Source organism: Schistocerca gregaria, chromosome 5, assembly GCF_023897955.1.
Source record: "Schistocerca gregaria isolate iqSchGreg1 chromosome 5, iqSchGreg1.2, whole genome shotgun sequence".
Lineage (NCBI taxonomy): Eukaryota > Metazoa > Arthropoda > Insecta > Orthoptera > Acrididae > Schistocerca > Schistocerca gregaria.
In genome coordinates this window covers 489,225,971-489,249,906 of record NC_064924.1, presented here as the reverse complement: position 1 = coordinate 489,249,906, position 23,936 = coordinate 489,225,971, and the positions used below count along the sequence as shown (strand labels likewise).

General features: G+C 40.1%; 1 protein-coding gene across 2 annotated transcripts in view; it reads right to left on the bottom strand.

The window, feature by feature from the left end:
- The window catches only part of LOC126272754 (uncharacterized), a 270,151-nt gene that overhangs the window by 114,315 nt on the left and 131,900 nt on the right, over positions 1–23,936 (bottom strand). For both annotated transcript variants that reach the window (XM_049975859.1, XM_049975860.1), the window contains 2 exons: positions 6,113–6,611; positions 470–611 (listed from right to left, as the gene is read on the bottom strand). In XM_049975859.1, coding sequence (XP_049831816.1) covers positions 470–611; positions 6,113–6,611 — 641 coding nt within the window. The remainder of the gene's footprint in view (positions 1–469; positions 612–6,112; positions 6,612–23,936) is intronic.

Below are 23,936 nucleotides of genomic sequence, written 5' to 3'. Positions count from 1 at the left end.
CACTGAAGTAGCTGCCGGTTTTACCCATTTTTTCTTGCTCTTCTCCCAGAATAATTAACTAATTCGCTCGATTTTATTATTTCGTAATTGTTGCCATGTCTTTCTTATAATATATTACACTTCCACCAAATATAAGTGATATTATGACAGAATGCATTTAAGCTAATGCCAATATGATTGACAATACTGTAACACTAAATATTATTTGTAACTCTTGTATTATTCATACAGCACTGTCAACTGTAGGGGAAATATTTAAGGATTAGATATAAGGGATGACCGAAGGCTTTAATTTTGCCAGGTATAATATATGTATCCCTAATTAAGTAAGGCAAGTAATTAAGAAATTATGAGAGGAGCGATTTGCTATTAGTGAGTTAACATTAGCATTTTTAATGTTTGTAGTTCAGCAACGAAGCTTGAACTGTTAATACTGCAACAATGAAATAAAGTGTGGACATATATTTACCATCTCAGCTCTTTCTGCATACATTTGTCGCTCTAATTTGGTGAATTCTCTTAGCTCCTCATACTCCTTTTGAAGTTCTTGTAGGTTAGCCCGTATAATGTGTGGAGGAGTTTCCGCTGCCTCTGAGCAACTAGATATTTCACTGAAATAATAAAATGAACTGAAATGAATGTTTTCAAATATTTCATAAGCTGCTCTTTCAGTAAGAGCACTACAACTGAAGTGTGTTTCACCCTTGACAGTATCCTTGGGAAATTGTCATCTCATTTACCACTTCAAACTGGTGTGCCAAAAGTAATAGTTCACAGGGCTATCAATAAACTCAATAAGAAACTTCACTAAGAATTGTTACTAAATTGGCTAAGCAAATCTGTTGCTCAACATCAGTACTGCTACTGGTTATTTTAGCCTGCATATTACAGAAAGGTTGACCCAAAATGATATTTTTTTTCTGCTGAAGCATGAACTAGCAGAACAATCAATGTTGGTGATCCGATAATATATATTTTTTTTTTATCATTCATAGCAGGAGTCTCTGCACAACACAGAAACAGGAATAAGCTGTGCAATATTTACAACTTGAATTATTATGCCACTTTTTCCATCAAGCTGTAACATCCAAGAATCATGAAAACAATATAATCCAGTGTGTGTTCATAGGTTTTCCTGGCGAATATGCTTCTTAAAAGTCTCTCAGGCAAGCAGCAGGACTGATTTATCATTTTAGAATGAATTTTTTATGGCATGACTTGATATCATCAGGTTACTCTTGCTGACTGACATCCTAGTCCAGTGTGTGTGATATACACATTGGTTGTCCCCCACTCCCTATCCACTGACTGTGTATGGACACTGATGTGCTGGCTATGATAGTGGGGTAGCTTGTGCTCAGGAATCGAGAGGTGATTGTCAGTCTGCACTCTACCTTCTGCTGTGTTTGGAGAATTTCCAGTACCAGAGCCCACACTTGACTGTGTTGAAATCTATTGGCCTTGTTGACAAGGTTCTCATGTAGCCAGATTACAACAGTCTCCTTGAATACACAGACTTAATAGTGGAATGTGTTTTGCAGAATTTTTGTATCTTCATATTTCATTTTGTTGCTGGTTTCAAGGTAATGTTCCGCAACTGGTGATTTTATGGTCTGCTGGTGATTGGAGCGCCATTTGTATGTTCTGAGTACCATTCTTCAAATGCTATGTAATACACTTCTTTTAAGCACCTGGTTGCCTTTTACTGTCCCTAAAAGAGATTTGGTCTCTACTGGTAGGTGGTATACACATTTGATATTTTGTCTTCGTAAAATTCTATCAATTTTTCTAGATAAGTTATCTGCATACGTAATGTAGGATATTTTTTTTTCGTTGGTCTTCATTGGGTGCCAACTGGAATGTAGTCTTTTGGTTGAAGGCACATCAAATTTGACAGCTGCTACAGTTCCTTCCCAGAGCATTTGGACTATCAGACCAATTGTATGATTGGATTGAGGAGTTCCTAGATAACAGAACGCAGCATGTCATTCTCAATGGAGATAAGTCTTCCGAAGTAAGAGTGATTTCAAGTGTGCCACAGGGCAGTGTCATAGGACCGTTGCTATTCACAATGTACATAAATGACCTGGTGGGTGACATCGGAAGTTCACTGAGACTTTTTGCAGATGATGCTGTGGTGTATCAAGAGGTTGTAACAATGGAAAATTGTACAGAAATGCAGGAGGATCTGCAGTGAATTGACACATGGTGCAGGGAATGGCAATTGAATCTCAATGTAGTCAAGTGTAATGTGCTGCAAGTACATAGAAAGATAGATCCCTTATCATTTAGCTACAAAATAGCAGGTCAGCAACTGGAAGCAGTTAATTCTATAAATTATCTGGGAGTACACATTAGGAGTGATTTAAAATGGAATGATCATATAAAGTTGATCGGCGGTAAAGCAGACGCCAGATTCATTGGAAGAATCCTAAGGAAATGCAACCCGAAAACAAAGGAAGTAGGTTTCAGTACATTTGTTCGCCCACTGCTTGAATACTGCTTAACATTGTGGGATCCATACCAGATAGGGTTGATAGAAGAGAGAGAGAAAATCCAACGGAGAGCATCGCGCTTTGTTACTGGATTATTTAGTAATCGCGAAAGTGTTACGGAGATGATAGATAAACTACAGTGGAAGACTCTGCAGGAGAGACACTCAGTAGCTCGGTACGGGCTTGTGTTAAAGTTTCGAGAACATACCTTCACCAAAGAGTCAAGCAGTATATTGCTCCCTCCTACGTATATCTCGTGAAGAGACCATGAGGATAAAATCAGAGAGATTAGAGCCCACACAGAAGCATACCGACAATTCTTCTTTCCACGAACAATACGAGACTGGAACAGAAGGGAGAACCAATAGAGGTACTCAGGGTACCCTCCGTCACACATTGTCAGGTGGCTCGCAGAGTATGGATGTAGATGCAGATGTAGATGTAGACTGTGTATACAAGGAACATATCGAAATCTAGCCACATGAGCATCTCATCAACAAGAACAATGTATTTTAAGTTAGCCAAGCATGGGCTCTGCACTGAAAATTCTTCAGACAGAGCAGAAACGGAACACCGAGCACGGTGAAGGCAAAGTGCAGACTGAGAATCACCACTCGATTCCCGACTGAAAGTTATCCCGCCACCCCACCCCACCCCACCCCACCCCACCCCACCCCACCATAGCCAGAACATCACACTGTCCATACACAGGGTCAGTGGAAGTTGGTGGTGACTGGTATATACATTAAACCTACTGATACAGGATGCCAGTCAGCAGGAGTAGCCTCATGATGATGGCACATTATGCCATTGAAAATTCATTCAACAATTATCAATCACAATCCAGCTGCATGACCAAGAGACTTTCAAGCAATGTGCTCCAACCTTTCCAGTGAATTAACAACTAATAAAGAGATCTGTAGTTATTTCTTGGAAGACAAGCAGGAATATACATTAACAATGTGCACGACAGTATTATGAGGACAGTGCCATCAGTTTAACAATCTGAGTAGCACCACCAACATTTTGTAAGAATTCAGTTTGAGTTTGTCTGCAGCTCTGTGAGCAGTTGCTGCCGACACTTACCTGAAGTGTTGAATGTGGGCAACAGTTCTGACATATAATTTCAAGGGCACTCCCTATGCACCTAGTTTGGATGAAATCAAACAATAGAAAATCCAGAATGGGATGTAATAATATTACAAAAAGGAGTGTTGCTATTCATAATATACTGGAGATTCTGAGTTGCAGAAAGGTACAACAATAAGACTGTCACAAATTAGCTTGCAGCCAGAATGGCCTTCGTCAAGATTAGAAAACAGACATGCACATGCGTGCGCACGCACACACGAGAGAGAGAGAGAGAGAGAGAGAGAGAGAGAGAGAGAGAGAGAGAGACTGCAGTCTGTGTGTGTAAGACCGTACTGGTCGAAAGCTAATTTGTGACCATCTTTTTGTTGTGCCTATTCACATTCTGAAGAATAGTAAAAACTATGTATCAATCTGAACACATCTCGTTGTCTGATTCCTGCACAATACTGGACACAGCATTTGCATCATATGTGAAACACAATTTATTTCTAAGAGTTCTTACTGAAAGGGTAACTTATGAAATTTGGAAATAGCAGATGGTTAAAAGCAAAGAGACTGTCCATATGTTTCTCCCCCACAGAATGAAGAAGCGCATTAAAAGAACTAAACCTAATGTTAATGTTAGAATACATCTTATCCATAAAAAATAGCATTTTGACATCTCATTCATAATACATACATCTATTACTGTCCTTTCTTATCATTAATATGTCCAGTTTTGTTATCCTTATGCTCTTACCCATTATGGAACAACACAATTTGCACCTTGTAAGAGCACATCTGGACAATCATTACTGTATAACCAAAAGCAAGAATGAACCCAAGACAGAACCCTGTTGTTCACAATGCCTGGTTGCTTCAAATTAATATTAACACAATTACATAAATGTTGTTCCTTTAGAGAGTATTTGGTGAAAATTAAAATATATCATTATTAAACAGATTATTCAAAAGAAATACTTTCCTCAACTGTGCAACACAAGGATAAATCAGTATCAAAAAATGATAAAACATAACTCTAAGGAGGGAGGGGGAATCTAATCAGCCAGAGACAATCTAGTAGCACTTTACTTGAGTGCACACAAGTTTTGGGGAAATAACAGTACTGTGTAAAGAAGATATATGTCAGAGTTTCTACAGAGTGTTTTAGTGTCCCATATTCTTATGTGAGGTAGTACAGATTGGAAGTATTAAAAAAAGTTGTAATATGTCTTGAGAAACCATTTCGTATATTTGTGACTGTCTTATGCTAACCATGTGTGTTTTGAACCTAGATGAGGTGCTAACTGTTGTTAACACTCATTTTCTACAGTCATCAGCCACCTTCTGCAATGAAGAGCATGGTTGAAGCCTTCAGCAGCTCCAGTTTTTTGTACACTTTTCTCTAGTATCATTTTCTACTCATCACTGCTCTGTATCCAGTCATGTGGACTATGTGAGGTCTACTAAAATCCCTTGTCCTTGCTGCAAATAACAAATAATCCTGTGAATGCATGTTGCTGAAAAATGCTCAAATGTTTAACCTTCCCCTATCATCTGTCTTAACTAAATAATAGATTTGTTCTGCATAAAACCCTCTCATATGAAAATACAGTCTACCTGTGACAGTATTTTGAAGTATACATGAGGTGTAAAATTGAGATTACAAGGACGACATTAAGAACTATCATATTTAACAGTAATAATTGGTAGCATTCATCTGTATTTCTGTCCTGCACATAGCTCAGCAACACGTGTTTCAAGAGCATAAGGTTGCAAAATTTAGCTCCTGAAGTTAAAATGCAAAAAAATTTACCAGTAATAGTAACTGCATCATTCAAGACTCTTGGAGCCCACAGCAGAACAGTAAGTTATGACCTACTGTAGTGTGTGATGTGAGGACAGGACAGCTGCTGTTGTATCAATTTAAATGTAGGAGGAGGACCACAGTCCAATGTTTTTTATTTTATTTTTCTTATGAATTCCAAAACAATTAGTTTTGGTATGGTTTTTGGTATTTTAACTTTGTGAGCTAGGTTTTACAACCAGAGAAAAAGAGCATTGTCTGTTGAAGCATGTTGCTGAGGTACGCATAGGTCTGAAAATGGTCGAATGCTACCCATAATTACTATAAAAATTTAACAACCATTACCTCACATCCATGATTGATAATATTAAACTATATTTAAAATGGCACAGTTATTTTTGTTTGGTAGGCACATTCTGGAGGAGCAAAGCTTCACAAAAACAAAAATTTTTGTATTTTCAGAAATGGTCAAGTATCTACGAAAAAGCTGAGACACATGGTCACTTACTTTGACCCCTCTTCCACTGAGCGAAGTTTTAGGGAAATTGGATTATTGCACTTCCCAATTTCTCCCCCTCAGTCTGAGCCTGATTGTGGAAATGAACAATAACATTATTTTCATAGCAGATCTAAGTAATGGTTGGTAGTTGTTTTATATTTTCCTTATCTTACAATGTAGCCAGTCACTTGAAACATAAAATCTAACAACGTAGCTAAATAATGCTGTGTATCAACTTACAGGCTTCTGTTAGTCACTGGACTTGGCTGACAAGAAACATTTACTCTCTGCATTATAGGCAGTGCACCTGTACAACAGTAGTGGCACACAGCCTGAGAATTTCTTGTGTAGGACTGTTCAGTTTGTGTCGCCTGGTCGAGGGCCGAACCGCGTGCAGCTGCCTGGTCGAGGGCCGAACCGCGTGCAGCTGCCTGGTCGAGGGCCGAACCGCGTGCAGCTGCCTGGTCGAGGGCCGAACCGCGTGCAGCTGCCTGGTCGAGGGCCGAACCGCGTGCAGCTGCCTGGTCGAGGCTGGAACTGCTTGCTGTTGCCGCCTGATCAACCTGTTCATCTCTATCACACATGTCATTTTCAAGAGTCTCACATCCACCTCTATTTCTTTCAGAACCTCTCCTGAGGTTGACAAAACTGAGTGTAAAGACTTCCTCATCATCAGCAGGTGTTGCTGCCAGTTCATCTGCGTCTAGAAGATCTCTTTCAAACTCCTCGAATGGGACACCTGAAAAAGATTCACATTAGAAGTGTTGCCTCTCCAATATTATTATTATTATTATTATTAATATTATTATTATTATTATTATTATTATTATTATTATTATTATTATTATTTCTTCTCTCTCTCAGACATTATGTCTGGTTAAAAATGGAAAGTGACGCGGATCTTGATCAAGCGTGACTTCCTTTTAACTGTACGGTGTATGTTACATTGCATTTAGGAACTTTTGGGTAATTGAACAAGTATCAATAATTACAGATTTCTGTAGTTGTATATATATGTGTTTGGATGTAGCCGTTTTGCGTTGATGTACTGGTGGATATTGTGTGATACAACTCCTGTAGTTGATAGTATAATTGGTATAATGTCTACTTTATCCTGATGCCACATGTCCTTGACTCCCTCAGCCAGTTTGATGTATTTTTCAATTTTTCTCCTGTTTTCTTGTGTATATTTGTTGTATTGGGTATGGATATTTCGATTAGTTGTGTTAATTTCTTCTTTTTTTTTGGTGAGTATAATGTCAGGTTTGTTATGTGGTGTTGTTTTATCTGTTATAATGGTTCTGTTCCAGTATAATTTGTATTCATCATTCTCCAGTACATTTTGTGGTGCATACTTGTATGTGGGAACGTGTTTTTTTTATTAGTTGATGTTGTATGGCAAGTTGTCGATGTATTATTTTTGCTACATAGCCATGCCTTCTGGGGTATTCTGTATTTGCTAGTATTGTACATCCGCTTGTAATGTGATCTACTGTTTCTATTTGTTGTTTGCAAAGTCTGCATTTATCTGTTGTGGTATTGGGATCTCTAATAATATGCTTGCTGTAATATCTGGTGTTTATTGTTTGATCCTGTATTGCAATCATGAATCCTTCCATCTCACTGTATATATTGCCTCTTCTTAGCCAAGTGTTGGATGCGTCTTGATCTATGTGTGGCTGTGTTAGATGATACGGGTGCTTGCCATGTAGTGTTTTCTTTTTCCAATTTACTTTCTTCATATCTGTTGATGTTATGTGATCTAAAGGTTTGTAGAGGTGGTTATGAAATTTTAGTGGTGTAGCTGATGTATTTATATGAGTGATTGCTTTGTGTATTTTGCTAGTTTCTGCTCGTTCTATAAAGAATTTTTTTAAATTGTCTACCTGTCCATAATATAGGTTTTTTATGTCGATAAATTCCCTTCCTCCTTCCTTTCTGCTTAATGTGAACCTTTCTGTTGCTGAATGTATGTGAACTACTCCAAATGAGTAGGTCAATATTGGTATAGTATAAGTATTTATAGCTTTTGTCTTGTTTCTTGCTGTCATTTCTGTTTTCAGTATTTTTGTTAGTCTTTGTCTATATTTTTCTTTTAGTTCTTCCTTAATATTTGTTTTATCCATTCCTATTTTTGTCTGTATCCCAGATATTTATAAGCATCTGTTTTTTTCCATCGCTTCTATGTAGTCTCTGTGGTTATCCAATATGTAATCTTCTTGTTTAGTGTGTTTTCCCTTGACTATGCTATTTTTCTTACATTCGTCTGTTCCAAAAGCCATATTTATATCATTGCTGAATACTTCTGTTATCTTTAGTAATTGGTTGAGTTGTTGATTTGTTGTTGCCGGTAGTTTTAGATCATCCATGTATAACAAATGTGTTATTTTGTGTGGGTATGTTCCAGTAATATTATACCCATAATTTGTATTATTTAGCATGTTGGATAGTGGGTTCAGAGCAAGGCAGAACCAGAAAGGACTTAATGAGTCTCCTTGGTATATTCCACGCTTAATCTGTATTGGCTGTGGTGTGACGTTATTTGAATTTGTTTGGATATTAAGTGTGGTTTTCCAATTTTTCATTACTATGTTCAGGAACTGTATCAATTTAGGATCTTCTTTGTATATTTCCAATATCTGTAGTAACCATGAGTGGGGTACACTATCAAAAGCTTTTCGGTAATCAATGTATGCGTAGTGTAGCGACCTTTGTTTAGTTATAGCTTTGTGTGTTACCTCGACATCTATTATCAGTTGCTCTTTACATCCTCGTGCTCCTTTGCAACAGCCTTTTTGTTCTTCATTTATAATTTTGTTGTGTGTTGTATGTGTCATTAATTTCTGTGTAATGACTGAAGTTAATATTTTGTATATTGTTGGTAGGCATGTTATGGGGCGGTATTTAGCTGGGTTTGCTGTGTCTGCTTGATCTTTAGGTTTCATATAAGTTAATCCATGTGTAAGTGTATCATGGAATGTATATGGGTCTGCAATGTAACTGTTAAATAATTCAGTTAGATGTGAATGTGTTGAGGTGAACTTCTTTAGCCAGAAATTTGCTATTTTATCTTTTCCAGGGGCATTCCAATTGTGAGTAGAATTAATTGCTTGGGTGACTTCATGTTGCAAAATTATCACTTCAGGCATTTGTGGTATCATCTTGAATGTGTGTTTCTGCTTCTATCCACCATGCATGCCTGTTATGTTGTACCGGGTTTGACCATATGTTGCTCCAAAAGTGTTCCATGTCTTATGTTTGGTGGATTGTCCATTTTAATGTGTGTGTGTTATCTATTGTCTGGTAAAATTTCTTTTGGTTTGTGTTGAATGTTTGCTTTTGTTTCCTTCTATTTTCACTTTTTTTGTATCTTCTAAGCCGTTTGGCCAATGCTTGTAATTTCTGCTTCTTTTCATCTAATTGCTCTATTGCTTCTTGTTGTGAGATTTTACCTAACCTTTTCCATTTTTTGTCTGACATTTCATTTCTTATAAATTATGTTAACTGTCCGATGTCTCTTCTCAGTTTTTCTATTCTGATCTGTAGCCTGTGTTGCCAGGTTTTGTGGGTTTCTTCTGTGTGTTGGTTGGTTCTGATCTCTGCCTAGTGTGTATATTTAGTGGTCTAATGTCTGTATTTGTGTCTTTGTATTCTATATATGTCAGCTGTAATTTTTCTTCTATATCTAATATGTGTATTACTTCATGTTCTATTTGTGCTTGTTCTGGTGGCTGTCTTAAGATTATTATTATTATTATTATTATTATTATTATTATTATTATTATTATTAATAGCATCTGCATGTAAATGACTGTCTACATGTCTCTGTATGAGCCCCAATTTTTCACATCTTATCTTCGTAGTCCTTATGCTCAATGTATGTTGGCAGCAATAGAATAATTCGGTGGTCAGCTTCAAATGCAGGTTCTCTAAGTTTTCTCAATAGTGCTTCTCAAAAAGAATGTAGCCTTCCCTCCAGGGATTCCCATTTGAGTTCTGAAGTGTTTCCATATCATTTCTATGTTGTTTGAACCTACTGGTAATAAATCTAGCAGCCTGCCCCTGAATTGCTTCAAATGTCTTCCTTCAATCTGACCTGGCACGGATCCCAAACTCTTGAGCAGTACGCAAGAATAGGTCGCACTTGTGTTCTGTATGCAGTCTCTTTTACAAATAAGCCACTCTTTCCCAAACTTCTCCCAATAAATCAAAGTTGACCACAAGTCTTCCCTACCACAATTATCACATGCTTGCTCCATCTCGTATTGCTTTGCAACATAATGCACAGATATTTAAACGACTTGACTGTAATACTGTATCTCAACGTTACAGGTTTGATCTTCCTACTCAAACTGATTAGCTTACATTTTCCACATTTAGGGCTAGCTCCCAGTCATCACACCAACTGGAAATTTTGTCCGAGACATTTTGTATCTTCCTACAGTCACTCAACTTCCACGCCTTACCTTACACCACAGCATCATCGGCAAACTACTGCAGATTGCTGCTCACCCTGTCCACCAAATCATTATTCAGTGAAGATGATACATTGTTTTGGAAGGGTGATCCACACAGTGTAAATTTGTGAAGCAGCCACTGAAGTGTAGCACAGTGGGCACAACCACTTTCTACGTATTTTATAATACCTTAAATCTAATCACCCTAGACACTCCATTGGCGTTAGTTTCTGTGCTCCCATGGAAATCATCTACTCCAGCATGAATAAATCTGTGACATGCCCATGGGCACTAGGGTGGCAGTTAGCTATCTGTAATGTCTTTGAAATTTAGTACTTCGCCTTCCCCACTTTTGTTCCAATGGGGACAAAAGGGGGTTCTGTGAAAAAAGTCACCTCAATCTAACAAATTCTAGGCCATTCCCAAATGCATCTAAATCACAACATGGCATCCACGACATTATTTCTGTTAAAATGCACGGTATTCTTTCTTATGTAAACTGTGTCCTTGTCTTCCAAGAGAGTAACGTATGTGACACATTCAAGGAAACCCAGCAGTTGTTTAAAATCATTTTGAATTGTTACAAGTCCTGGTAATGGCAAGGAAAGTGTTTCTGAAGAAGAGAAATTTGTTCACATCAAGTATAGATTTAAGTGTCAGGAAGTCATTTCTGAAAGTATTTGTAAGGAGTGTAGCCTTGTATGAAAGTGAAACATGGACAATAAATAATTTGGACAAAAGGGAATAGAAGGTTTCAAAATGTGGTGCTACAGAAGACTGCTGAAGATTAGCTGGGTAGATCATATAACTAATGAGGAAGTATTGAATAGGATTGGGGAGAAGAGAAGTTTGTGGCACAAATTGACCAGAAGAAGGGATCAGTTGGTAGGACATGTTCTGAGGCATCGAGGGACTACCAAATTAGTACTGGAGAGCAGCGTGGAGTGTAAAAATTGTAGCGGGACCAAGAGACGAATACACTAAGCAGATTCAGAAGGATGTAAGTAGCAGTAGGTACTGGGAGATGAAGCTTGCACAGGATAGAGTAGCATGGAGAGCTGCATCAAACCACTCTCTTTACTGAAGACCACAACAACAACAACAACAACAACAACAACAACTGAAAAGTTAATTCAAGGAATGAAAAAACCAAAACAAAAAATTTAAGAAACATTAAGTTTGTGTTTGCTAATGCACACATTTTTAAATTGAGAAACATTTTCATTTAAAAAAATCATTTTACAACATTCACTTCTGTAGAATCAAAGATTATTTGATTGTAACAACAACGAACTATATTTAGTTTTTAATGAGTTTGATACCTCTTCCTGCAATATCATTCATAATCGTCTCCTCAAGTTTTTGAACTGCACTTTTGTACTAGGGGTCATCTTTCCATCTCTAAGGCTCTTTGTGGATAAAAGGAGAAAACCCCATTAAAAAAAAAAAAAAAAAACTATTCATAACAGTTGTTACAGTAGATGAAAATTCAGAATACATAAAAGAAGAAAAATCATTTTTGTATACGAAGTACCTTCTCACTTAATTTTTTTCCTCTTCCTATTTTTCAGCCTTTCCTAATTCCAAGATAGCTTGTGCTATATTGCCTTGACCTTTGTTCGAATATTGTCATCATACAAAACAACAGCCACAGTTTCTGGAGCTAAGTACTAGAGGTGACTTGATAACTGTTTTCAATTGCTGTTTTAATTACTGGACAAAAATCTTGATATTTTATCAGTTGACTTATGAATGGGAAACCATAGTAAGGAGGCATAATTTGAAAACCAGGCTTGGGTATACACGCATAAAAAAATAAAATAAAAAAAATTACACTGAGGTGACAAAAGTTAGTGGGTTGGATCACATTTGCCCCATGCAGTGCAGCAACTCAACATGGCATAAAGTCAACAAGCCATTGTTAAGTCCCCTGCAGAAATACTGAGCCATGCTGTCTCTGTAGCCGTCCATAATTGCGAAAATGTTGGCAGTGCTGAATTTTGTGCCTGAACTGACCTATCAAATAACTCCCATAAATGTTTGATGGGATTCACTTCAGACGATCTGCGTGGCCAAATCATTCACTCTGACTGTCCAGAATTTCTTCACACCAATTACAAACAATTGTGGCCTGGTGACATGGCACACTGTTAACCATAAAAATTCCTTTGCTTTTTGGGAACATGAAGTCTATGAATGGCTGCAAATCATCTCCAGGAAACCAAACAAACATTTCCAGCCAATGATTGGGTCAATCAGACTAGAGGACCAAGTTGATTCCATGTCAGCAAAGCCTGCACCATTGTGGAGCTACCATCAGCTTGCTCATTGCCTTGTTGACAACTTCAGTCCATGGCTTTGCGGGGGTCTGCGCCACACACAATCCCTACCATCAGCTGTTACCAGCTGAAATTGGGACTCATCTGATCAGACCAAAATTTTCTAGTCATCTAGGGACCAACCAACATGGTCATGAGCCCAGGAGAGACGCTGCAGGCAATATAGTGCTGTTAGCAAAGTCTCTTGTGTCAGTCGTCTGTTGGCATAGCCTGTTAATGCCAAATGTTGCCACACTGCCTTACAGGGTAAGTTCATTGTACACATCACATTGATTTCTGCAGTTATTTCATGCAGCATTGCAAGTCTATGGAGACACCGCTGCTCTCTATTGTTAAGTGAAGGCTGTTGGCCACTGTGTTGTCCATAGTAACAGGTTCTGCCTGATATTTGGTGTTCTCGGCATACTATTGACGCTGTGGATCACGGGATATTGAATTTCTTAATTTCTGAAATGGAATGTTCCTTGGATCTAGATCCAACTACCGTTCCTCATTCAAAGTCTTAAGTCTACTGTTTTTGGACCAAGTTACTCTGCATTTCTTCTAAAATACCACATCCAGGACAAAACTTCAGTTAGTCAAAACAAGTCCACAACAACAATTTCAAATCTGTGACAGCAAGGGAGATACAGTAGGTTGTGACTGAACTATGTTTCTAGATTTGTGTAACTTCCATTTACTCCACGTTTTGCTTGCTGTCACATCACAGCAAAGTGCTTGAAACGTGACAGCTATACTCCACTTCTCCACTGACTGGTAAACAGCCACGCTAGATCGTCTGCACAATATGTTGGGATTTCAGGGACCCCCTGCAGTTGTTCCTTGCCTTGTCAGGTCAGTAATACTGCCAGTCTACCGTACTTACTCTAATCTAAGCCACACCTGAAATTAGAGACTCTAAATTCAAGGGGAGAGAAAGGTTTTAGACCACACCTCCAAATTTAAACAAAATTGGTCGATTGCTTTGATAAGGGCCGTTCTATTTGTTATAGGTGTTTACAATAATGCATTTTCAGCTTAGAGTAATGTAATGTGTCATGCATTGCTGAATTCTGATAATGAGTGTTTACGACCTGTCGCCGCTTGCGATATGGCTTGCTTTTGTGTGCATGTTCTGAACAAGAGCTTAGTGAAAATTTTTCTCCATTTGAAAATCTTTGCAAACCCCTCTTTAATACATTACATTCTTCACAGAAATTAGTGTCATCTTAGGTTTATAAATCTAGTCAATTGCTGTTCTTCATTTTGGACAGTATCACTGTTCAGCATAAGAATAATATGAATATAAACATGACATGATACGAATTGTGTATTCTTCTGCATTTGCTGTTGTCTCACTCAAGTTTCGTAGTTTATTAGGCAGACAGGATTTAAACGAGATAGCAGCAAACACAAAAGAAGACATGGCATAATGCTTACATTCGTATTATTCTTATGGTGCGGTTGGGCCACCCTCTCCCCAAGGGGAGTGGCGGGTTCGGCGGCGTTTGCGGCGCACGAGGCGGAGGGTCAATGTGGAGGCTGGCCGTGTGGCATCGCCCGCTCTGCCTGTGAGTCGACATGTGGCTGCTCCTTCAGCAAGGTCCGAGCAGGCACACAGGGGGAGGGGTTTATTAGTTATTGGGAGCTCCAACGTTAGGCGGGTGATAGAGCCCCTTAGGGAAATAGCAGAAAGGTCGGGGAAGAAGGCCAGTGTTCACTCTGTCTGCTTGCCGGGGGGTCTCATCCAAGATGTGGAGGAGGCCCTACCGGCGGCGACAGAGAGCACTGGGTGCACCCGACTGCAAATTGTTGCTCATGTCGGCACCAATGACTCCTGCCGTCTGGATTCAGAGGTCACCCTCAGTTCGTACAGGCGGTTGGCGGAGTTGGTGAAGGCGGAAAGCCTCGCTCGCGGGGTGGAATCAGAGCTAACTATTTGTAGTATCGTTCCCAGAACCGATCACGGTCCTCTGGTTTGGAGCCGAGTGGAAGGCTTAAACCAGAGGCTCAGACGATTCTGCGGAGAGCTGGGATGCAAATTTCTCGACCTCCGCTATCGGGTGGAGAAATGTAGGGTCCCCCTGAATAGGTCAGGCATGCACTACACGCCGGAAGCGGCTACGAGGGTAGCGGAGTACGTGTGGAGTGCACATGGGGTTTTTTTAGGTTAGAGAATTCCCTCCCTAGGCCCGACAAGACGCCTCCTGGGATGCGGCAAGGCAGGAGTAGGCAAAATGCAACAGGGAATAACAATATTAATGTGCTAATAGTAAACTGCAGGAGTGTCTATAGAAAGGTCCCAGAACTGCTCTCATTAATAAACGCTCACAACGCCCATAGACAGAAAGTTGGCTGAAACCACATGTAAACAGTAATGAAATCCTAAACTCAGATTGGAATGTATACCACAAAGACAGGCTGGGCAGTGAAGGGAAAGGCATGTTTATAACAATAAGAAGTGCAATAGTATCGAAGGAAATTGGCGGAGATTCGAATTGTGAAATAGTTTGGGTGAACGTCACGGTTAAAGCAGGCTCAGACATGGTAATTGGATGTCTCTATAGGCCCCCGGGCTCAGCAGCTGTTGTGGCTCAGCACCTGAAGAATAATTTGGAAAATATTTCGAGTAGATTTCCCCACCATGTTATAGTTCTGGGTGGAGATTTTAATTTGCCGGATATAGACTGGGAGACTCAAACGTTCATAACGGGTGGCAGGGACAAAGAATCCAGTGAAATATTTTCAAGTGCTTTATCTGAAAACTACCTTGAGCAGGTAAACAGAAAACCGACTCGTGGCGATAATATATTAGACCTTCTGGTGACAAACAGACCCGAACTATTTGAAACAGTTAATGCAGAACAGGGAATCAGCAATCATAAAGCTGTTACTGCAACAATGATTTCAGCCGTAAATAGAAATATTAAAAAAGTAGGAAGATTTTTCTGTTTAGCAAAAGTGACAAAAAGTAGATTACAGAGTACCTGACGGCTCAACACAAAAGTTTTGTCTCAAGTACAGATAGTGTTGATCAGTGGACAAAGTTCAAAACCATGGTACAATATGCGTTAGATGAGTATGTGCCAAGCAAGATCGTAAGAGATGGGAAAGAGCCACCGTGGTACAACAACAGAGTTAGAAAACTGCTGCGGAAGCAAAGGGAACTTCACAGCAAACATAAACATAGCCAAAGCCTTGCAGACAAACAAAAATTACGCGAAGCGAAATGCAGTGTGAGGAGGGCTATGCGAGAGGCTTTCAATGAATTCGAAAGTAAAGTTCTATGTACTGACTTGGCAGAAAATCCTAAGAAATTTTGGTCTTATGTCAAAGCGGTAGGTGGATCAAAACAAAATGTCCAGACACTCTGTGACCAAAATGGTACTGAAACAGAGGATGACAGACTAAAGGCCAAAATACTAAATGTCTTCTTCCAAAGCTGTTTCACAGAGGAAGACTGCACTGTGCTTCCTTCTCTAGATTGTCACACAGTTGACAAAATGGTAGATATCGAAATAGACGATAGAGGGATAGAGAAACAATTAAAATCGCTCAAAAGAGGAAAGGCCGCTGGTCCTGATGGGATGCCAGTTCGATTTTACACAGTGTGCGCGAAGGAACTTGCCCCCCTTCTTGCAGCGGTGTACCGTAGGTCTCTAGAAGAGCGAAGCGTTCCAAAGGATTGGAAAAGGACACAGGTCATCCCCGTTTTCAAGAAGGGACGTCGAACAGATGTGCAGAACTATAGATCTATATCTCTAACGTCCATCAGTTGTAGAATTTTGGAACACGTATTATGTTCGAGTATAATGTCTTTTCTGGAGACTAGAAATCTACTCTGTAGGAATCAGCATGGGTTTCGAAAAAGACGGTCTTGTGAAACCCAGCTCGCGCTATTCGTCCACGAGACTCAAAGGGCCATAGACACAGGTTCACAGGTGGATGCAGTGTTCCTTGACTTCCGCAAGGCGTTCGATACAGTTCCCCACAGTCGTTTAATGAACAAAGTAAGAGGATATGGACTATCACACCAATTGTGTGATAGGATTGAGGAGTTCCTAGATAACAGAACGCAGCATGTCATTCTCAATGGAGAGAAGTCTTCCGAAGTAAGAGTGATTGCAGGTGTGCCGCAGGGGAGTGTCATAGGACCGTTGCTATTCACAATATACATAAATGACCTGGTGGATGACATCGGAAGTTCACTGAGGCTTTTTGCAGATGATGCTGTGGTGTATCGTGAGGTTGCAACAATGGAAAATTGTACTGAAATGCAGGAGGATCTGCAGCGAATTGACGCATGGTGCACGGAATGGCAATTGAATCTCAATGTAGACAAGTGTAATGTGATGCGAATACATAGAAAGATAGGTCCCTTATCATTTAGCTACAAAATAGCAGGTCAGCAACTGGAAGCAGTTAATTCCATAAATTATCTGGGAGTACGCATTAGGAGTGATTAAAAATGGAATGATCAAATGAAGTTGATTGTCGGTAAAGCAGATGCCAGACTGAGATTCATTGGAAGAATCCTAAGGAAATGCAATCCGACAACTAAGGAAGTAGGTTACAGTACGCTTGTTCGCCCACTGCTTGAGTACTGCTCAGCAGTGTGGGATCCGCACCAGATAGGGTTGATAGAACAGAGAGAGAGAATCCAACGGAGAGTATCGCGCTTCGTTACAGGATCATTTAGTAATCGTGAAAGCGTTACGGAGATGACAGATAAACTCCAGTGGAAGACTCTGCAGGAGAGAGGCTCAGTAGCTCGGCACGGGCTTTTGTTAAAGTTTCGAGAACATACCTTCACCGAAGAGTCAAGCAGTATATTCTTCCCTCCTACGTATATCTCACGAAGAGACCATGAGGATAAAATCAGAGAGATTAGAGCCCATACCGAAGCATACCAACAATCCTTCTTTCCACGTACAATACGAGACTGGAATAGAAGGGAAAACCTATAGAGGTACTCAGGGTACCCTCCGCCACACACCGTCAGGTGGCTTGCGGAGTATGGATGTAGATGTAGATGTAGAAGAGAATAATGCATGTGATTGGCAATTCAATTCATAGAAGTTCCTATTAGCAGCCATCTCTTGGTGGTTCATGGTGTGGGTTCCTGTAGTCATGTCCTAGTTCATGAACCACGGGCAACGTATGAGTGGCCAAGTAAGTGGTCCTGACAGTCGGGATACCAGTTACTTTGGAAGAAGGCTGGGCATCTCTGACATATTCTGAGTCGTGGTCACCTTTGTGCTCATACGGCAAAGACTACCAAATCCACCGGTTAGTCCCTCAACCGTTAGGGGTAAAAAGCAATGGGACTCGGGGCAAGTAAGTCTAGCAACCTGCTTCCCTGGTACTTAAAATATGATGCTGGCAACAATCAGAGCAAAATGCCTCGGACCTTTGGAACTGACGGAGTCCCACCTCTAACTGACAAACCAGGGACTCCTAAGATACCACTTGGCAAACAAATGGTAATGAGATGGGGAGCTATTAATATCAATGGGGGCTACTCAGGAAAGAAGGTAGAGTTGGCAGAGGCTGCAAGTAAGATGGGGCTGGACGTTTTAGCTGTTAGTGACATTCGGGTACGGGGTGAGAAATAAGAGGAAATGGGAGAATACAAGGTCTACCTGTCAGGAGTCAAAGCATGAATAGCACAATGGGGTGTAGGGCTTTACATCAGGAAAGAAATGGAACCCAGTGTAGTTGCAATAAGGTATGTAAACGAACGACTGATGTGGATAGATTTGACAGTGTCTAGCAAGAAAATTAGGATTGTGTCAGTATATTCGCATTGTGAAGGGACAGATCAAGATAAGATGGATAGTTTTTATGAGGCACTCAGTGATGTAGTTGTTAGAGTAAAGGACAAGGACAGTGTTCTGCTCATGGGGGATTTTAATGCCAGGATTGGAAATCGAACAGAAGGGTATGAAAAGGTTATGGGTAAATTTGGAGAGGATATGGAGGCCAACAGAAACAGGAAACAACTCCGTAATTTTTCCCGAGGGCATGCAGCTTTACTGTATGATTAAATGATGATGGCATACTCTTGGGTAAAATATTCCGGAGGTAAAATAGTCTTCCATTCGGATCTCTGGGCGGGGACTACTCAAGAGGGTGTCGTTATCAGGAGAAAGAAAACTGGAGTTCTACGGGACGGAGTGTGGAATGTAAGATCCCTTAATTGGGCAGGTAGGTTAGAAAATATAAAAAGGGAAATGGATAGGTTAAAGTTAGATATAGTGGGAATTAGTGAAGTTCGGTGGAAGGAGGAACAAGGCTTCAGGTCAGGTGACTACAGGGTTATAAACACAAAATCAAATAGGGGTAATGCAGGAGTAGGTTTAATAATGAATAGGAAAATAGGAATGCGGGTAAGCTACTACAAACAACATAGTGAACGCATTATTGTGGCCAAGATAGATACCAAGCCCACACCTACTACAGTAGTACAAGTTTATATGCCAACTAGCTCTGCAGATGACGAAGAAATTGAAGAAATGTATGATCAAATAAAAGAAATTATTCAGATAGTGAAGGGTGACGAAAATTTAATAGTCATGGGTGACTGGAATTCGGTAGTATGAAAAGGGAGAGAAGGAAACATAGTAGGTGAATATGGACTGGGGCAAAGAAATGAAAGAGGAAGCCGCCTGGTAGAATTTTGCACAGAGCACAACTTAGTCATAGCTAACACTTGGTTCAAGAATCATAAAAGAAGGCTGTATACATGGAAGAAACCTGGAGATACTGACAGATTTCAGATAGATTATATAATTGTACGACAGAGATTTAGGAACCAGGTTTTAAATTGTAAGACATTTCCAGGGGCAGATGTGGACTCTGACCACAACCTGTTGGTTATGACCTGTAAATTAAAACTGAAGAAACTGCAAAAAGGTGGGAATTTAAGGAGATGGGACCTGGATAAACTAAAAGAACCAGAGGTTGTACGAAGTTTCAAGGAGAGCATAAGGGAGCAATTGACAGGAATGGGGGAAAGAAATACAGTAGAGGTAGTATGGGTAGCTTTGAGGGATGAAGTAGTGAAGGCAGCAGAGGATCAAGTAGGTAAACAGGTGAGGGCTAGTAGAAATCCTTGGGTAAAAGAAGAAATATTGAATTTAATTGATGAAAGGAGAAAATATAAAAATGCAGTAAATGAAGCAGGCAAAAAGGAATACAAACGTCTCAAAAATGACATCGACGGGAAGTGCAAAATGGCTAAGCAGGGATGGCTAGAGGACAAATGTAAGGATGTAGAGGCTTATCTCACTAGGGGTAAGATAGATACCGCCAACAGGAAAATTAAAGAGACCTTTGGAGATAAGAGAACCACTTGTAAGAACATCAAGAACTCAGATGGAAACCCAGTTCAAAGCAAAGAAGGGAAAGCGGAAAGGTGGAAGGAGTATATAGAGGGTCCATACAAGGGCGATGTACTTGAGGACAATATTATGGAAATGGAAGAGGATGTGGATGAAGATGAAATGGGAGATACAATACTGCGTGAAGAGTTTGACAGAGCACTGAAAGACCTGAGTCGAAACAAGGCCCCTAGAGTAGACAACATTCCATTGGAACTACTGACGGCCTTAGGAGTGCCAGTCCTGACAAAACTCTACCATCTGGTGAGCAAGATGTACGAGACGGGCGAAATACCCTCAGACTTCAAGAAGAATATAATAATTCCAATCCCAAAGAAAGCAGGTGTTGACAGATGTGAAAATTACCGAACTATCAGTTTAATAAGTCACAGCTGCAAAATACTAACGCAAGTTCTTTACAGACGAGTGGAAAAACTAGTAGAAGCTGACCTCGGGGAAGATCAGTTTGGATTACGTAGAAATGTTGGAACACGTGAGGCAATACTGACTCTACAACTTATCTTAGAAGCTAGATTAAGGAAGGGCAAACCTACGTTTGTAGCATTTGTAGACTTAGAGAAAGCTTTTGACAATGTTGACTGGAATACTCTCTTTCAAATTCTGAAGGTGGCAGGGGTAAAATACAGGGAGCGAAAGGCTATTTACAATTTGTACAGAAACCAGATGGCAGTTATGAGAGTCGAGGGACATGAAAGGGAAGCCGTGGTGGGGAAGGGAGTGAGACAGGGCTGTAATCTATCCCTGATGTTATTCTATCGGTATATTGAGCAAGCAGTGAAGGAAACAAAAGAAAAATTCGGAGTAGGTATTAAAATTCATGGAGAAGAAGTAAAAACTTTGAGGTTCGCCGATGACACTGTAATTCTGTCAGAGACGGCAAAGGACTTGGAAGAGCAGTTGAATGGAATGGACAGTGTCTTGAAAAGAGGATATAATATGACCATCAACAAAAGCAAAATGACGATAATGGAGTGTAGTTGAATTAAGTCGGGTGATGCTGACGGAATTAGATTAGGAAATGAGACACTTAAAGTAGTAAAGGAGTTTTGTTATTTGGGGAGCAAAATAACTGATGATGGTCGAAGTAGAGAGGATATAAAATGTACAATGACAATGGCAAGGAAAGCGTTTCTTAAGAAGAGAAGTTTGTTAACATCGAGTATAGATTTAAGTGTCAGGAAGTCATTTCTGAAAGTATTTGTATGGAGTGTAGCCATGTATGGAAGTGAAATGTGGACGATAAATAGTTTGGACAAGAAGAGAATACAAGCTTTCGGAATGTGGTGCTACAGAAGAATGCTGTAAATTAGATGGGTAGATCACATAACTGATGAGGAAGTATTGAATAGGATTGGGGAGAAGAGAAGTTTGTGGCACAACTTGACCAGAAGAAGGGATCGGTTGGTAGGACATGTTATGAGGCATCAAGGGATCACCAATTAAGTATTGGAGGGCAGCGTGGAGGGTAAAAATCGTGGAGGGAGACCAAGGGATGACTACACTAAGCAGATTCAGAAGGATGTAGGTTGCAGTAGGTACTGAGAGATGACGAAGCTTGCACAGGATAGAGTAGCATGGAGAGCTGCATCAAACCAGTTTCAGGACTGAAGCCCACCTGAACAAGAACAACAACAACAACAACAACGGAGGCCAACAGGAAAGGGAAACAACTCCTGGATTTCTGTGCCAGTATGGGCTTAGTAATCACAAACTCCTTTTTTAAACAGAAGAACATTCACTGGTATACTTGGGAAGGCAGGGGAACCAGATCTGTCATTGACTATATAATAACAGATCAGGAATTCAGGAAGGCTGTGAGGGACACACATGTATTCAGGGGATTCTTTGACGACACTGATCATTATTTAATCTGTAGTGAAACTGGGATTGTGAGACCGAAAGTGCATGAGATGAGGTCCATATGTAGGAGGATAAGAGTGGAGAAACTTCAGGATAAGGAAATCAGGCAAAAGTACATGACTGAGATTTCAGAAAGGTACCAGTTAGTTGAATGTAGTCAATTACAGTCATTGGAAAAGGAATGGACAAGGTACAGGGACACAGTACTAGAAGTGGCTAAAGAATGCCTTGGAACAGTAGTGTGTAAAAGTAGGATGAAGCAAACAGCATGGTGGGATGACACAGTCAAGGGAGCCTGTAAAAGGAAAAAGAAGACGTATCACAAATGGCTACATACTAGAACTCCGGTAGACAGAGAAAGTTATGTTGAAGAAAGAAACAAAGCCAAACAGATAATTGCAGCATCCAAGAAGAAATCTTGGGAAGACCTTGGAAACAGGTTGGAGACTATGGGTCAAGCTGCTGGTGAACCATTCTGGAGTGTAATTAGCAGTCTTCGAAAGGGAGGTAAAAAGGAAATGACAAGTATTTTGGACAGGTCAGGAAAACTGCTGGTGAATCCTGTGGATGCCTTGGGCAGATGGCGGGAATATTTTGAAGAGTTGCTCAATGTAGGTGAAAATACGATCAGTAATGTTTCAGATTTCGAGGTAGAATGGGATAGGAATGATGATGGAAATAGGAGGATCACATTTGAGGAAGTGGAGAAAATGATCAATAGATTGCAGTGCAATAAAGCAGCTGGGGTGGATGAAATTAAGTCAGAACTCATCAAATACAGTGGAATGGCATGTCTTTAATGGCTACACAAGATAATTGAAATGGCCTGGGAGTCGGGACAGGTTCCATCAGACTGTACAAAAGCAGTAATCACACCAATCTTTAAACATGGAAACAGAAAAGATTGTAACAACTACAGAGGTATTTCTTTAGTCAGCGTTGTGGGTAAAATCTTCTCAGGTATTGTTGAAAGGAAAGTACGAGTATTAGTTGAGGACAAATTGGATGAAAATCAGTGTGGGTTTAGGCCTCTTAGAGGTTGTCAGGGCCAGATCTTTAGCTTACAGCAAATAACGGAGAAGTGTTATGAGTGGAACAGGGAATTGTATCTATGCTCTATAGATCTAGAAAAGGCATATGACCGGGTTTCTAGGAGGAACTTATCGTCTGTTCTACGAGATTATGGAATAGGAGGCACACTTTTGCAAGCAATTAAAGGTCTTTACATGGATAGTCAGGCAGCAGTTAGAGTTGACGGTAAATTGAGTTCATGGTTCAGAGTAGTTTCAGGGGTAAGACAAGGCTGCAACCTGTCTCCACTGTTGTTCATATTATTTATGGATCATATGTTGAAAACAATAGACTGGCTGGGTGAGATTAAGATATGTGAACACAAAATAAGCAGTCTTGCATATGAGGATGACTTAGTTGTGATGGCAGATTCGATTGAAAGTTTGCAAAGTAATATTTCAGAGCTAGATCAGAAATGTAAGGACTATGGCATGACATTTCCAAAACTAAAGTAATGTCAGTGGGAAAGAAATATAAACGGATTGAGTGCCAAATAGGAGGAACAAAGTTAGAACAGGTGGACAGTTTCAAGTACTTAGGATGCATATTCTCACAGGATGGCAACATAGTGAAAGAACTGGAAGCAAGGTGTAGCAAAGCCAATGCAGTGAGCACTCAGCTGCGATCTACTCTCTTCTGCAAGAAGGAAGTCAGAACCAAGACTAAGTTATCTGTGCACCATTCAATCTTTCGACCAACTTTGTTGTATGGGAGCAAAAGCTGGGTGGATTCAGGTTACCTTATCAACAAGGTTGAGGTTACGGATATGAAAGTAGCTAGGATGATTGCAGGTACTAGTAGATGGGAACAATGGCAGGAGGGTGTCCACAATGAGGAAATCAAAGAAAAACTGGGAATGAACTCTATAGATGTAGCAGTCAGGGCGAACAGGCTTAGATGGTGGGGTCATGTTACACGCATGGGAGAAGCAAAGTTACCCAAGAGTCTCATGGGT